Genomic DNA, 16,480 nt, shown 5'->3' on the forward strand with positions numbered 1-16,480 from the left:
GTGTTTTTAGGACAAGGTATTTTAATTCATAGTAACATAGTAAATGTCGACAAAGACCTGCACGGTCCATTCAGTTTGCCTAACAGTGTGACCAGAGTGAATCTGGCACTCTGCAAAGGTTCTACTTCTTCATGATTAAACACTGACATACTTAATCCCTGCCTCCCCCTACCAACTGGCCCTATTTCCCAGCTACTGGAGTTGCCATCGAAGCCCACGCCAGCCTTGATCCTGATCTGTCTTTGCCATTTATGGGACCCGGACCATAGAAGTGCATTGGTCTTACTTCCCAACCTCTGAAGCTGCCATCAAAGCTCACTCCAGCTATCAGGTCATTTAAATTTTGCTATAATTGGATCCTCTGTGTTTATCCCACGCATTCTTCAATTCTGTCACAGATGCCAGGCAGTAGAGAACGTTCCAGCTAGTCAGCCACTGTTAGAGGAGGTTCTGAAGACACAAAGTAAATGCACAGAAATTTAGGTTCAGGATGTGTCTTAAGAGTTCTGTTCCACCCTTTATAAACAGCAGGTTTCCCTTTCTTCTAGAAAGATTGCTTAAATGAGGCAATTTAATAGGTTTGCTGCATAAATGGTTCCTGGGACATTATCTTGTAGTTTCAGGGTAGTGAATTTTAAAGAATTCCTCCTCCCCCTCCCCCTCCCATTTCCCTCCCCCTCCCCCTCCCCCCACAGTCAATCTGACCTCCCTATCTCTTTGCCTCCCTTACCCCAAAATTAGAAACTCAAATTATGTCTATGCCACAGACTGTAAATCTGTGAACTACTGGCAGGGGTTAAAAGTTATAATACTTACAAAACACCCTAGATTAATAATCAGTCATCGTTAATTAAGAGTTGTCGCTTGTAAGGATGCATTACTATTATTTGAAAAAAAACACAGAACAATCTATAATTAATATTAAATGCAAAGCCCAGGAGACCTTGAGGTTGAATCAATGAGCAGCAGTCCCTATAAAACCTACACTGAGCTCTCTGAAGCTGAACAGGCAGCCTTGACACCGTGAGAGCAGTTATGATCTTGTCTCCACATCCAAGGAGAGGATCTACCCATGTGCAATTTAAAAATACTCAGTAAATGTGGCATATTCTCTGCCCATAATTCTGGAGGACCGATGGCCAAGGCTTCAAAATTGACAGTGTTCTTGGCTATGTCCAGTGCTGAATAGCAATTCAAAGAGAGCAGAGACTACTCCAGTGATCATTATTCCAGTTCTGAGAGATGAAAACAGTTTGGCCACTGATTTTGTTGCTTTTTAGTGGAGTCCTATGGAAGAAAGTTGACCCAAAATGCTTTCTAGGAGAAAACGTCTTAACAACTGTCCTCAGCAGAGAAGGAGACATTGTAATTGGGGCATTAATAACCGTTGAGGTTTTCTTGCAAACTGAAACCGAATCTTTTACAACATATCCATTGCGTAAAGGTCACTATTCGTAAGTAGGGTTGTCCATCTCTCTTGGCAGGCACATTGATGAATTTGAGTTACTTCACTCAAGGGTGTGTGTGTGTGTGTGTGTTTGTGTTTGTAGGAGGCTCCATTAGATGCAGGCAGCGATTCTGTAGGTCTTACATTCATCATGAAATGTCGTCTTTCTTCTGATAGTTGTCAGCAGCAATAGCTCATCAATTCTGTCTATGTTGGTTATGTATGTTTATTTTGTAAACCACCAAGGTGTATAGGTGGTATGTAATATTAAAATAAATAAATAAATCTGTGTTTTGCTGATCACCGCCAGCGTTACACCTGGAAACTCAATGTCAGGGCATGTCCGGGCACCAGCGTTAACTTTCCAGGTTTGCGGAGCCAGTTAAGGTATTGAGCACTTAACCGGCTATGAAGAACCCACATATAAACAGGACTGACTTTTATTCGGTCCTATTTATTCAGTTACCTTGGCTGACATTTGGCTCTTAACTGGACAACTGCCCCCAGAACACACACCCTAAATAGCTGGTTTTCAGTTCTGCACTAACCAGTTATTGTCAGCAGCGCTAATGGGTTAAGTGCTGTTGAAAATTAGTGGTTAGCCGTGGAAAGGCAACTTAACTAGCCAAGAGCTGTTTCTGCCCAGTTAAATCACTTTGAATATCGACCCATATATGCACATCAACTAAAAGTCAGTACTGTGTTGGAGTGCACCTACTTGTCAAAAGTATGGAATCAACAAGGAAGAAATAATTTCTAAAATTACTCCCAAGACAATCAAATTCTCGTAACCAAAATGTGGGCTGTGTCAAGGGTCCGATTACATCAAGGGAAAGACTAAAGATGCTTACTGCTAATTTAAGTACATGTTTCCAAACTGAGATGAAATGTAATTAGCATTTTTTAGAAAAGAAAAAAATTGAAACACTGATCATTTGTGAAAGTTGATCTTATTGTTCCAGAATCTTCCAGAAGCAGGGGGTAAATCACAGACTTTTTTGTGTTGGAGACATTTAATGCTTACAAAGCTTAGAACTAAGATGATGGTTAGGGTATCTATGTTTAAGTTTGTCTGCAGTTAGATGTATTTTATCATAATTTTGATTTCATTTCAGACTACCCAAACCAAATTTTTTTAACTTCTTGGCATTGGTTTCTGCTGTGGAAGAGATCAATAACAGCTCGGAGCTCTTACCAAACATCACCCTTGGGGTCCACATTTATGATCCTAAGAATCAACCATTCCTCACATTCATGAGTGCCTTGGGTATATTTTCTGGCATGGCCACCGGGATCCCTAATTATCGTTGTAAATCCTCTGCCATCCTGGCTGCTGTCATCGAAGGGCTTCCATCGGAGCTATCAATCCAGCTGTCTAAAGTGTTCAGGATTTACCACTACCCACAGGTAGCGAGGGGTCATCTAAGTTTCATTTCATACCTAATGCATTGGTCCTACCTCCAGTTACCTAATGTAATATGTTGTACGGATAGTCTGTCATTGCATTGACATAGAAAATGACAAACACATGACCTACATTGTTGCTTGTCGTTACCAAGTGAAAATGAGCAGAAAAGAAAATGACATTTTGTTTTTTGTCATTTATTGATAACAGGGTGCATTTTGGGGCTCATCCAGTAAATGGCACCCAAAGCCAGGCCCAGGAAGATCCGCGCTAATCCAGTGTTCTGCAAAGGATGCTCTACGCAGACTGATCTCTGCAAAATACTGGTTTAGCATACATTTCATGCCTAAATTTGGCTAGTTTTGGTTTTCTGGGACCTTCTCTCTGGAACTATTTACCATCTCACATCCATTCTGAAACATCTTACCCAAAATTTAAGGTTTTAATCAAAACGTCCGCAAAGCCTTGAAGACTTACCTCTTTAATAAAGCCTACCATGAGAACCCTTAACTAGCTATAATACACCTATCGAACTATAATATAACACCTTTACAACTTTACTCAGAATATACTTTCCTACTAATGCTTGAACAAATCCTTTTGCCTTCTTGAACTTCTTGCAACACCAATTGTATGATGTAACCTGACATGGCTATTCCATGACAGTGCTCTGTAAGCCACATTGAGCCTGCAAATAGGTGGGAAAATGTGGGATACAAGTGCAATAAATAAAATAAATAAATAAACATACCTGTTTCAAGAATGTTTTGGTACCTCTGCATAACTGTTTGTTCCCTCCTGTGTCTGTACCCTAAATATTTTTATATTGTAAACCACATAGTCGCCATGTGGTCACCTTGCGGTATATCAAGTCCTGGGAAATAAATAAATAGTTGGAACCAATTAACAGTTGCCTAGGGCGCATGGATGTGGGAAGGGCATGGATGGGTTAGTGGCATACCTATGAGTTAGGTGCACAACTTATAGTACACAAGTACTTATGTGCCTTACTGCCATTAGTTAGCTGCAACCACTTACACCAGCCTCTGGCTTGGAAGTTTCCCACTTACACCAGTCTCTGGCTTGGAAGTTTCTTCCTGTTTGGTAATTGCTTTGGAAGTCCTGATTTTGGGCCCTCCCAAGTCCCACCCACAACACACACCCTTGCTATCTGGATGTACTGCAGTGTCGGATGTCCCTTTACTGCCTTTGCAAAATCAGGATTTGGACATTTCAAGCACATGGACGTCTGTTTGGGCTTTTCGAGATGTCCATATGCTTCGAAAATAAGCTCCATGCTTGCTGGTAAAAATAATAATTCAACAGTAATCCCAACTTGAATATCAAAGCATAGAAAACTACAGCAGCTGGTTGAATATTATTCCAATGGAGTTCACTTCTGGTATGGTGGTCTAGATTAGATCCACCATCCTCACTGTAGAATCTGATTAACAATTGCTCCATGTTCCTGAAGTTCTTTATGAGGGCAGTTCTAGAAAAGGGCACCTTTTAGTAGGTTATTCTATAAAGGAAAGTAGGTGTTTACATTCCTTTAATGAACGCTAGTCTTACAGATCAGATGTGCCTGTTTCCACTTAGGCGCCATGACCTTCTTACCCACCCTTTGAACTAAAAGTCCATCCAAGCTACACAAAGCTTTCCAAATTTAGATACTTTATTCACAAATGGATTTTCATAGGAGCGATGTTTATGAAAACTATGCTAATACTATTTTTCAAATTGGACCAAATGAATTTATATGAATGTGCAAATCCTGGCTCTGCCCAATCATCCGTTCAAAATCTGATGCTTGGATTTCTCCCCCTTCACAATAGCTGAATTATATACATCTAACTCCATATTCACAGAAAGTCTAACTACATAAGCTGAAATGATGTGATTCCTGGACATGTTTATGTAGTTAGACTTTCTGTGAAACATAGAGGGGCATAATTGAACAGAAACGCCTATCTCCATGGGTGTTTATCTCCGAGAACGGGTCCGTGAAGGGGCGGACCGAATCGTATTTTCGAAAAAACATGGACGTTTATCTTTTTTTGAGCTGGGCGTTTTTGTTTTTCAGCGATAATGGAAACCGAAAACGCCCAGCTCAAAAACGAATAACTCCAAGACATTTATTCGTGGGAGGGGCCAGGATTCGTACTGCACCGGTCCACCTCACATGCCAGGACACCAACCGGGCACCCTAGGGGGCACTTTTACAAAAAAAAAAAAAAAGGTAAAACAGCTCCCAGGTGCATAGCACCCTTCCCTTGGGTGTTGAGCCCTCAAAATCCCCCTCAAAACCCACTGCCCACAAGTCTACACCATTACTATAGCCCTAAGGGGTGAAGGGGGGCACCTACACGTGGGTACAGTGGGTTTGGGGGGCGGTTTGGAGGGCTCCCATTTACCAGCACAAGTGTAACAGGTGGGGGGGGTGGATGAGCCTGGGTCCACCTGCCTGAAGTCCACTGCTCCAGTGACCTGCATACTGCTGCCAGGGAGGTGGGTATGACATTTGAGGGTGAAAATAAAAAGTTGTGAAACGGCATATTTTGTGGTGGGAGGGGGTTCGTGACCACTGGGGGAGTCAGGGGAGGTCATCCCCGATTCCCTCCAGTGGTCATCTGGTCATTTAGGGCATTTTTTGGGGCCTTATTCGTGGAAAAACAGGGTCCAGGAAAAGTGCCCTAAATTCTCACTAAAAACGCATATTTTTTTTCCATTATCGGCGAAAGGCGCCCATCTCTGATCGGCAGATAACCACGCCCCAGTTCCGCCTTCACCACGCCTTCGACACGCCCCCATCAACGTTGTCCGCATCCGCGATGGAGTGAAGTTGAAAACGTCCAAATTCGGCTTTTGATTATACCGCTTTATTCGTTTTTGGGAGATAAACGTCTATCTCCCGATTTGGGTCACAATATAGGCGTTTTTCTCTTTCGATTATAAGCAGGATAGTAACTGTATGTTACTATGTTTCACAGAAAGTCTAACTACATAAGCTGAAATGATGTGATTCCTGGACATGTTTATAACTTTATGCATGCAACATTGATATTCATGGTATAAAGACTGCTTCGGAAAGTACATGTATTACTTTATGCAGTTACCTTAGCACAAACATATGTGTATTACTCCTAAAATGCGTATCTTTATCCTGTTGACTTCTATACTCTTCAGCTTCTTAAATATCACCTTCTAGACTAACCCATTTATTGACACATGAGCTTCCAAGGACCAGAGTCCAGTTTGTCAGAAGATGAAATGGACTCCGGTTCTCAAGAGCTTATGCCTTATTAAATCGGTTGGTCTCTAAGGTGCCACTTGCCTCTTTCAATTCCATTACATAACAATGACATATCCTGTTCAGAAGGAATGGATCCTCAGAAGCTTAGCGGAGATTGGGTGGCAGAGCCGGTGCTTGGGAGGCAGGGCTAGTGGTTGGGAGGACGGGCTAGTGCTGGGCAGACTTCTACGGTCTGTGCCCTGAAAATGGCAGATACAAATCAAAGTCAGGTACACACATTTAATTAGCACATATGAGTTTATCTTCTTGGACAGAGGTGGATGGACCATACAGGTCTTTCTCTGCCATCATCTACTACATTACTATGTATTATGTATGCCAACAGATTAGCGGAAGGACCAGAGCAGACACTATCAAGTCCAAAGAATCTTTATTAAAACGGGGTCTGTCTTTGGACTTGCTTGTGTCTGCTCTGGTCCTTGCTTTGTATTGATGCAAGACACCAAGTGCCTCTCTTTGATTTGGTTTACCAACAGATCAGCTACAACTCACAGAATCTTTTCATCAGCAATGCTGTAAAGTTTCCGTATTTCTACCAGACAGCACCCAGAGAGTTGCATCTCTCCACCGGGATAGTCAAGTTATTGAAACTTTTCGGCTGGACTTGGGTCAGTATCCTTGTACCCAATGAAGACAACAGTTTAAAGGCTGTTCAGATCCTGAAAGAAGAGATTGAGCAGAATGGTGGCTGCATTGAATTCATAGAAACTTTCAATTACAAGAAAATCATGTCACAGGAGAAAAGATCTAAAATAAAAGACCGTATTTATTCATCATCATCTAATGTGATTATTTTATATGGCAACACAGAATATTTATCATACCTCTCGTGGATGGAAATTTTTTATCTAATGTCCGACAAGATGCTCATCAGAACAAGTGAACAGAGTTTGGATGCCTATTATCAACCCAACAAAGATGTGAAGAGCAACATTCTAGCATTTCTAATACATGAGAAGACCATTCCAAGCTTTCTAAAATTTATCCATGAGACAGATTCAAACCTATTTCCCTTTACAGGTTTCAGTCGGTACTGGTGGATCTCTCTGTGCCAGGAAAAATGCCTCAAGAGTGTCCCACAACTATGCAAGAAGAATTCCAAACTGCCTACATCTGGAATATCACATTGCAGTGTCCACAATTTCGCCCTCAACTATAATATATACAACGCTGTGTATGCCTTGGCACATGCGTTACATGATATGACCATGTCCAGTTCTGAAAGTGAATCCATGAGAAGCAAAGATACCCTTGGATTTCAGGATTATTTGCCATGGAAGGTAATGTCAATTATTCGAGACATGCTATATTTGGAACTAAGACAAGCAGACAATAAAAGCTAAGGATGCCTTATAGCTATTGATATAGGGGTTAATTCTGTAAATAAGGTTTTAATATTTATATGCCAGTTACGTGTGTAAATGATTAGATTAGCAATGTATTCATGTGCATTTTTGGGTGTAAATGCTGAAAACCTGCTAAGGGCTTAAGTTTTATAAATAAGTACATATCTTACATAGCACATTTTTGACAGATGACATGGGTTGGGTCTGGGCAGGACTCACATTTATATGTATAACTTCTAGAACAGGAGTGGGCAACCAAAGCCCTTGAGAGCTAGGATTTCCCCAATGAATATGTATTTTCCTAAACCTGTGAGAACTTTCTTCAATAAGTTACAATTTCTATATTAATTCTTCTTAGTAACTTTAGCCGGTTTCAATATTTAACAAAACTTTATTTATTTAATGTTTCTTTTACAATTTATAAACTCTTAAAATCCACCTTATCCTCACTGTTTCAATCACATGCATACATACCAAACACTTCTCTTCATTCTAATTTCATTCAAACATAAAATCCTTCAACATCACAGTGTGAGTAAATACAAGTTAATACATATTCATGATTGAAGTTCAGCTTATGCAATGGTAACTCTATTGATTGCTCCTATCTCTGTTACTATATTCCCTGTGATTCTCTATACAACCCACAATTCTCGTTGTTAAATCTAGCAGTCAAACAAATTGGTTTTATAAACAAGTTCTTATCTTGAGTCATTTTTTCAGTTCACAGCGGGTTGTTAATTGCCTCCATTTCTCAAACTCTCAGTTCTTTTTCCAATGCACAGGACTTCAATCAGAGGGCTGCTCTTTATGCCTTTTCACTTTGTCATGCTGAACTCTGCTCTATTTGCTCTGGTCAAGCAGTTCCTCGATTATCAATCCCTCCTCTGTTTATGCACTTCACTCTGCGATTCATGTAATCATGCCCAACACAATTGCGTTTCGCACTAAGCATCGTCAGGGGCGATGACTGTGATCCAAAAGAACAAACAGTAAGGAATTCCCTCCTACCTTCTAACACATAACTCAAGTATCATATATTTTTTATCTATATGTTGCACATACCTTATCATTGTTAGATCTTGCTCTGCTTTACAGCTTAGTCAGGTCGGAATGCCAACCTGCCTGTACAAAATGGAGAACAATTCTCCTGGGATGCCGCACATGCGTCTTACCACAGTTCAATTCCTTCACCCTGTGGATCTCATTTCCTCTCTCTTTTAAAGCCCCGCCCACTCTATGGCTTTGTTCAGTCCTGTGGGGGAAACTGTCTTCCATTGGAAGATTAAGCGTTGTTCTATCTTTAACATGTCATGCACTATATTGCCCCCCTCTGGTGGTGTCTAATTGTACCAACACTACAAATTTCAGTTCAGTTCAGTTTTGTTAAATATTGAAACTGGCCAAAGTTACTAAGAAGAATTAACAATGAATATGTATGAGATTTATTTGCACACTAACAGGTCTCAAGCATATTCATTGGGGAAATCATTGGCAAAATCCTGAAAACCCAATTAGGTTGCGGTCCTCAAGGACCAAGGTTGCCCAATGTTGTTCTACAACAACGATTGTCAACCAGTGTGTTGCGAGTACACGGGAGGTGTGTTGCAGAGCCGGCACAGAGATCAGCTATTTTTTTCCAGTTTCTAAGGTAGAACACATCTCCCCTCCCGCCGCGGATCCAGAACCTCTTACTCAGCCTACCTCAGCTCCCCCCAGTCCATCGAGTCTTTCTTCTACAGTGCCTCTTCCTCGGCCACCTTCAGCACCCCTGGTCAATCAAACCTCTTCTTCACCAGCAGCGGCTACAATAGTGGTAACACCCTGCCTGGGCTGAGGTGGATTCTTCTCTCTACAGCGTCCCACCCCTTTGACATCAATTCTTGTTTACAAGCAGGCAGAATGCTGCAGGGGGAAGGATCCGGCTCGGCCCAGGCAAAGAGTTACTGCTGTTGCTGCTGCTGCTGCCACTGAAGAGCGGGTTCGCATGATCAGGGGTGCTGAGGGAGGAACTAGTGAAGAAAGGTTTGATGGACGGGGGTGCTGAAGGAGACCGAGGAAGATGTACTGGACTAACGGGATGGGTGGGTGAAGAGATTCCAGACAAGTGGGGAGAGATACCAGACCTTGGGTGAAGGAACATTGGAGGGGGGAACGTCAGATCATGGGGTGTGAGGGCTGGGGAGAGGGGAGAGGGGGAACTGTTTTGTATGTAGACTTCACATAACATTGTATTCTTAAACTATGCTGCAGCCAAATTGTTGGGCAGACTGGATGGACCATATGGACCTTCATCTGCTGTCATTTACTCTATTTCCATAAAGCTGGCAGCTGCAAACTATTTCTAGCAGTGTAGATTAGAATAACTGGGCAGACTTAAAGAACCTAAGAGTAGATAAGAAATTAGTTTGTTTGATGGTGGGTGGTGGGTGGGGGAGAGGATGGCACCGAGTGGTCAAACTAAGGACCCAGGATTACAAAGTCCTGGAAGGAGCTATGATGCATAAGCTCTAACAGTTGACTGTCGCTCAAATGAACATACTAGATATGTTGGGGTAAGAGAGGTATAAAATAGAGACAAATCCTTAGTTAATATTGAATGAAAGCTCATTGCATTGGGATCCCAGTACTGGCTCTCACTTTGTTGGAAGCTTACATAAGAAGGAGAAAAACCAGCTGGTCAACAAATGTAGTTTTGCTGTTCTGATCTCTTTCCTTTTTCAGCTCCACCGCTACCTGAAGAAGGTCCATTTTAAGAATGTGGTGGGTGAAGAGATGTTTTTTGATGAGAACGGCAACCTTCCCACTGGCTACGACATTAAAAACTTGGTTTTTCTCCCCAACGGGACTAGGAACTATAACATGATTGGACACTATAACTCTCACGCTCCCCCAGGGCAAGATTTCATTGTCCATGCAAAGGAGATTGTTTGGGAGAGCTCGTTCGCCCAGGTTGGAATTATTTATTTAATTTTACTTATCCATTTAGGATATTGTCTCCCACCAAAGGCGAGTAACGATCAATCATATATTTTGTTTATTTATTTTTTACTTATGTATTTATATTCTTCCAAACACTGAGGCAGATCCCATACATATATAATGCTCATAATTGCAAAAATACATTAAAACCAAAAGCTAACATATGAAATAAAAGTACAATACACATGGCATAACCTGAAAAGTATATACAGTAGAACAGACATGGCACTGAGCAAAAATCATATATCAGAATCAATCAAAGTCGGATTACTACATTGATCTCTAGTGTCTGTCAAGCTTACGTTCATAGGAGCCAACTTTTTAAAATTATTGGGGGTGCTAAGCCCGATGGAAATAACCCCTCCCTGAACACATGCAAGGAATTTTCTCAATATTGGGGGTGCTCAAGCACCCACAGAGCCGGCCTCTATGCTTACGTTACATCAAATGCTACTTGAACTGAGTATGTCTTAAGGTTACAATGAAAGTCCTGCAAAGTCTGGATGCCCCTTAAGCCATTCAGCAATGCATTCCACAAAAGTGCACCAAAGCACTTCCTATTGACAGTGTTGGGATACACATGTATTTTGTGAGGACACCCTAAGCATACATGTATACATGGGGTTGCAGGGAGGGAGGAAGCAAACACACAGCAGACATGGAATAGGCAATCTTCAATAAAATATTTCACCAGCAATCGGTGTAACTGTCCCAACGCTGGAGTAATGTGCTTGAACCAAAACTTCGAAGCATAAAGTGAGCAGAAGAGTTTTCCACCAGGGGCAATTCTATAATTTGGTGCCACATGGTAGGGCATAGTGAGAGCCAATTCTATAACAGTTGGTACTGGGAAGATCCCAAAACGGAGTCAGACATTACACAGGATCCACCAATGTTCAGTGCCTCTACCGGGATAACACTAAGGTTAAATTAGGACAGTTCTGTGTCCTAAGTAAACCAGGTAGCTAAACAAGTATTGCCTCTGAATCTTGGCAATAACCAGTTAACTCCCAGCGGCTGCTCTAGATCTGCATATTTGGTGCCGATACTCGGATAGAGACTGGCACTGAATATTCGGGCCATATTCGGCGGTGAAAACATTGACCACCACCGGCTGAATTTTGATTGGTTAAGATTTTAAATTTCCCTCAAGTTGTTGCTTTAGGGCTCTGTTTACCAGGGTGCACTAGCGTTTTTAGCACGTGCTAAAAATTAGCGTACAGTAACCGTGTAGATGACTATAATATGCCTATGGGCGTCTACACAGTAGAACACGCTAAAAAGGCTAGTGCGGCTTTGTAAACAGAGTGATAAATGATTCTTTTCTTCTTCCATTAGACACCTCCACAGTCCAAATGCAGTACAAGCTGCCCTCCTGGATCCAGGAAATTAACTTCAAGAGAAAAACCAGTCTGCTGTTATGACTGCATTCCTTGCCCAGATGGTGAAATCTCCAACCAGACCGGTGAGTGGCACTAGTAATAAACAGTATACAACCAACTGAAAACACTTACGTGCTACAAAGTGGGATAAAAGCAGAGAAACAGAATCTGATGGCAGATAATGCCCTAAGATTCATCCAGTCTGACAATCCTCCTTACATGGTAGACTCCGCTTTACCTAATGTTAGGGTCAACTTAGGAGTCAGCACTCAAGAAAAAGATCTAGGTGTCATTGTAAACAATATGCTGACATCTTCTGCCCAGTGTGTGGTGGCAGCCAAAAAAGCCAACAGTATGCTAGGAATTATTATCAAAGGGATGCAAAATAAGACCAAAAATAATATGCCTCTGCATCGATCCATGACGCAACCTCACCTTGAGTATAGCAGTCAATTCTGGTCATTGTATCTCAAAAAGATATAGCAGAATTAGAAAAAGTTCAAAGAGTGACCAAAATGATAAAGGGGGTGGGGGGTATGATTGAGGTCTACAAAATCCTGATTGATGTACAACAGGTAGAAATGAATCAATTTTGGGAGGCGGGGCTAGTGCAGGGCAGACTTCTACGGTCTGTGCCCTGAAAATGGCAGATACAAATCAAGGTCCGGTATACACAAAAAGTAGCACATATTAGTTTATCTTGTTGGGCAGACTGGATGGACCATGCAGGTCTTTTTCTTGCCGTCATCTACTATGTTACTATCCTGCTTATTTTCAAAGATCACCGGCCATCTTCCAACACAAATCGGGAGATGGCTGGCCACCTCCTGAAGCCGGCGAAATCGGTATAATCGAAAGCTGAATTTGGCCGGCTCCAACTGCTTTCCGTCACAGAGCCGACCAAAGTTAAATGGGGCATATCCACAGGGTATGGAAGGCGGGACGGAGGCGGGACGGGGGCGCTGTTAAGACATGGCCGGCTTCAGCTGATAATGGAAAAAAGAAGGCCAGCTCTGAGGAGCATTTTGCAGGCTTCACTTGGTCCATTTTTTTTAAGATCAAGTCTCAAAAAAGTGCCCCAGTTGACCAGATGACCACCGGGAGGAATTGGGGATCACCTCCCCTTACTCCCCCAGTGGTCACCAACTCCCTCTCACCCAAAAAAAAAAAAAAAAAAACTTTTTTGTCAGCCTCTATGCCAGCCTGAAATGTCATACCCAGCTCCCTGACAGCAGTATGCAGGTCCCTGGAGCAGTTTTTAGTGGGTGCAGTGCACTTCAGGCAGGTGGACCCAGGCCCATCCCCCCCTACCTGTTACACTTGTGGTGGTAAATGGGAGCCCTCCAAACCCCCCCAAAACCCACTGTACCCACATGTACGTGCCCCCCTTCACCCTTAAGGGCTTTGGTAATGGTGTAGAGTTGTGGGGAGTGGGTTTTGGGGGGCTCAGCACACAAGGTAAGGGAGGTAAGCACCTGGGAGAAATATTTGAAGTCCACTGCAGTGCCCCCTGGGGTGCCCGGTTGGTGTCCTTGCATATCAGGGGGACCAGTGCACTACAAATGCTGGCCCCTCCCATGACCAAATGCCTTGGATTTGGCCTGGTTTGAGATGACCAGCATCGGTTTCCATTATCGGCGAAAACCGATGCCGGCCATCTCTGACATTTGGCCGGCCCCAAACGTATTATCGAAACAAAAGATGGCCATTCGATTATGCCCCTCTATGTTACTATGTCTGACCCAGTATGGCTTTTCTTATTTCATGTCATGGGACTTTTGATATCTATTCAGAGCCATTTAAATGACTCCTCTCTTCATTCTCTCTACATCTATTTGAGGATCAATTCTCCAGAGCTGATGTAAAACGTGAAATGTTGAACTCCAACAATAACAAGCAAAGAACATTATTTTCATTAGCTGTTACTCAACAGTTTCTTGGTCCTGCTTTATAGTAAACTAGGAAAAAATGCCCGTTTCTGAGCGGAATGAAACGGGCGCTAGCAAGGGGCCCCCTCCCTCCGTCCCTCGAAGCTACTTGCCTTGTTCGCTGTGGGCCGTTTCGGCCCTCGAGTGTCAATAGCTCCGCCCTCGATATCATGACGTTTTGACGCGAGGGCGGTGCACACACTCCAGGGCACACCGGATATCTCGGGCGCCTCAACTTCCGTGGAGGCTTCAGAACGTTGGGGTTGCCTTTTATATATATAGATTATGAAGGTCAATGAAAACCACACTTCTTCTCTCTTCATATTAGCCAAGTAATAAATATTCTAAACTGTAAGAATGAAATACCAATCCATACAAGAGATGTAATTCACTATCTCTCCATTTTCTAATGAAATAATATTCTCCCTTTACAGATTTGGACAACTGTATAAAGTGCCCAGATGACAAGTGGTCCAATGAGAATAGAGATGCCTGCATCCCAAAAGTTATGGACTTCTTGTCCTTTGAAGAATCTTTGGGGATAGCTTTGACATCAATACCTGTTTCCTTCACTTTCATTACTGCTGTCATTTTGGGAATCTTCATTCGTTACCGAGACACTCCCATAGTGAGAGCCAACAACCATGACCTCAGTTATCTTCTTCTCATCTCACTCATGCTCTGCTTCCTCTGCTCCCTGGTATTCATTGGCCATCCTGGGGATGTGACCTGCTTTTTACGACAGTCTGCTTTTGTGATCGCTTTATCCATCGCTCTCTCCTCAATACTGGCAAAAACAGTCACTGTGGTCATAGCCTTCCAAGCCACCAAACCTGGAAGCAAGCTCCGGAAATGGATGGGTTCCAGGGTCTCAAATTCCATAGTAATTTTCTGCTCCCTTGTACAAACCCTCATTTGTGCAGTTTGGCTGGGTATTGCTCCCCCGTTTTCATATCGGAACATGCATTCAGAAACTGGAACAATAATAGTTGAATGTAACGAAGGGTCAATAGTTGCATTTTACTGTGTTTTGGGTTTCCTGGGATTTCTGGCTGGCATCAGCTTCATCGTAGCTTTCCTAGCAAGAAATCTACCTGACAGCTTCAATGAGGCCAAGTACATCACCTTCAGCATGCTGGTGTTCTGCAGTGTCTGGATCTCCTTCATCCCAACATACCTGAGCACCAAAGGCAAGTACATGCTGGCAGTGGAGATATTTGCTATCCAGGCCTCCAGTGCCGGACTCCTGGGCTGTATCTTTATCCCCAAATGTTACATTATTCTGCTCAAACCAGAAAGGAACACCAGGAAGCATCTAACAAAACTGTAATAGGAGACATGCCTATAGCTGTCTGTCACAAAGTGTTTAATGTATGAAACTCTTCGGTGTTTGCTGATCTGTCCTATATGATTATGGCATTCCTTTCCTAACTATTTTTATTTTATTGTAACCCATCTTGATTTGCTTTATTGATAAAGGTATGTGTCAAAACAGGGGATTTATGTCTGTAACTTCTTATGTGGAAATGTATGATATATTTGTTCCCCAGTGCATTTACCTTGTTTGGCCAGCAGATGGTGATTGTCTTTTTTTTTTTCGTTATCAATAGAAATCAAACAAAATAAAACATGGAAAAGAAAATAAGATGATACCTTTTTTATTGGACATAACTTAATACATTTCTTGATTAGCTTTCGAAGGTTGCCCTTCTTCGTCAGATCGGAAATAAGCAAATATGCTAGCTGACAGTGTAAAGCTGTTACAGAACTGACAGTTTCTTCCCCGAATCCTGCCTAAGCTGTGAGGTAATCTTTAGTCTCAGATAGGGAGAGAAAGATCTCTTCACTGAGGCCTTGTGACAGTGGTGTGCTGGTAAATTTTATTTAACATCTTTTTTATTGATGGCATACAATACATGACATTACAATTTAAATGTTTCTATTACCGTTTTACAGACACCAACAATCAATTTTCAGAATTTTCACCCCCTCCCTATCATCCCCAACTTCTACCTCTCTACCTAGCTTCTTAAACAACAGTATTTCCCCTTCCTCCTCCCATCCCTCCAACTTCCCTTAACTAATCCCTTTCTTTCCTCCCCCCCCCCCCCCCTCCCCATGTCCATATTCCTTCTGTCTTTATTCACTCAGTTCTTACAGATTTAACAGATAACTACGTGCTGCTGGGGTCAATGTGTTCCAAAAGGGGGTCCATTGAGCTTGAAACTGCTTCCCCTTCTCTGAGTCCATATCTTTAACACCTATTCGCTCCATACGTAATAACCATAACATTTTCATGTGCCACTGCTGGATCGTTGGGGTTTTAGGGGTCAACCATTCTGTCAGTATAACTTGTTTGCTCATTATGGTGGCATATTTTACAAATGTGGCAAATCCTTTTGTTTTACTGCGTCCTAAGTCTGGGTTTCCTAGCAATAATGCCGGATTGTATCTCCATTTTTGATTCCAAAGTCCATTTACATATTTTATAATGTCATTCCAAAATTTTTGTATTTTTTTACATGTCCAGAACATATGGCCTAGGCTAGCACCCTCTGCCCCGCACTTAGGGCACTCCCCCCATGGAGACAGTCCCATGTAGAATGCTCGCCTAGGGGGAATGTGCAGCCTAAGTGTAAATTTATATTGTAATTCCCAATGTGTTGCTTGGATGGTT

General features: G+C 42.3%; 1 protein-coding gene across 1 annotated transcript; it reads left to right on the forward strand.

Annotated features, from left to right (window-relative positions):
• Positions 1-925: 925 nt before the first annotated feature.
• Positions 926-15,133, forward strand: LOC115464590 (vomeronasal type-2 receptor 26-like). Its single transcript, XM_030194952.1, has 5 exons — positions 926-1,023; positions 2,563-2,854; positions 10,236-10,463; positions 11,832-11,958; positions 14,238-15,133. The coding sequence occupies exons 1-5, from the start codon at positions 926-928 to the stop codon at positions 15,131-15,133; spliced, it is 1,641 nt and encodes a 546-aa protein (XP_030050812.1).
• Positions 15,134-16,480: the final 1,347 nt, after the last annotated feature.

This window comes from Microcaecilia unicolor, chromosome 3 (assembly GCF_901765095.1).
Source record: "Microcaecilia unicolor chromosome 3, aMicUni1.1, whole genome shotgun sequence".
NCBI lineage: Eukaryota > Metazoa > Chordata > Amphibia > Gymnophiona > Siphonopidae > Microcaecilia > Microcaecilia unicolor.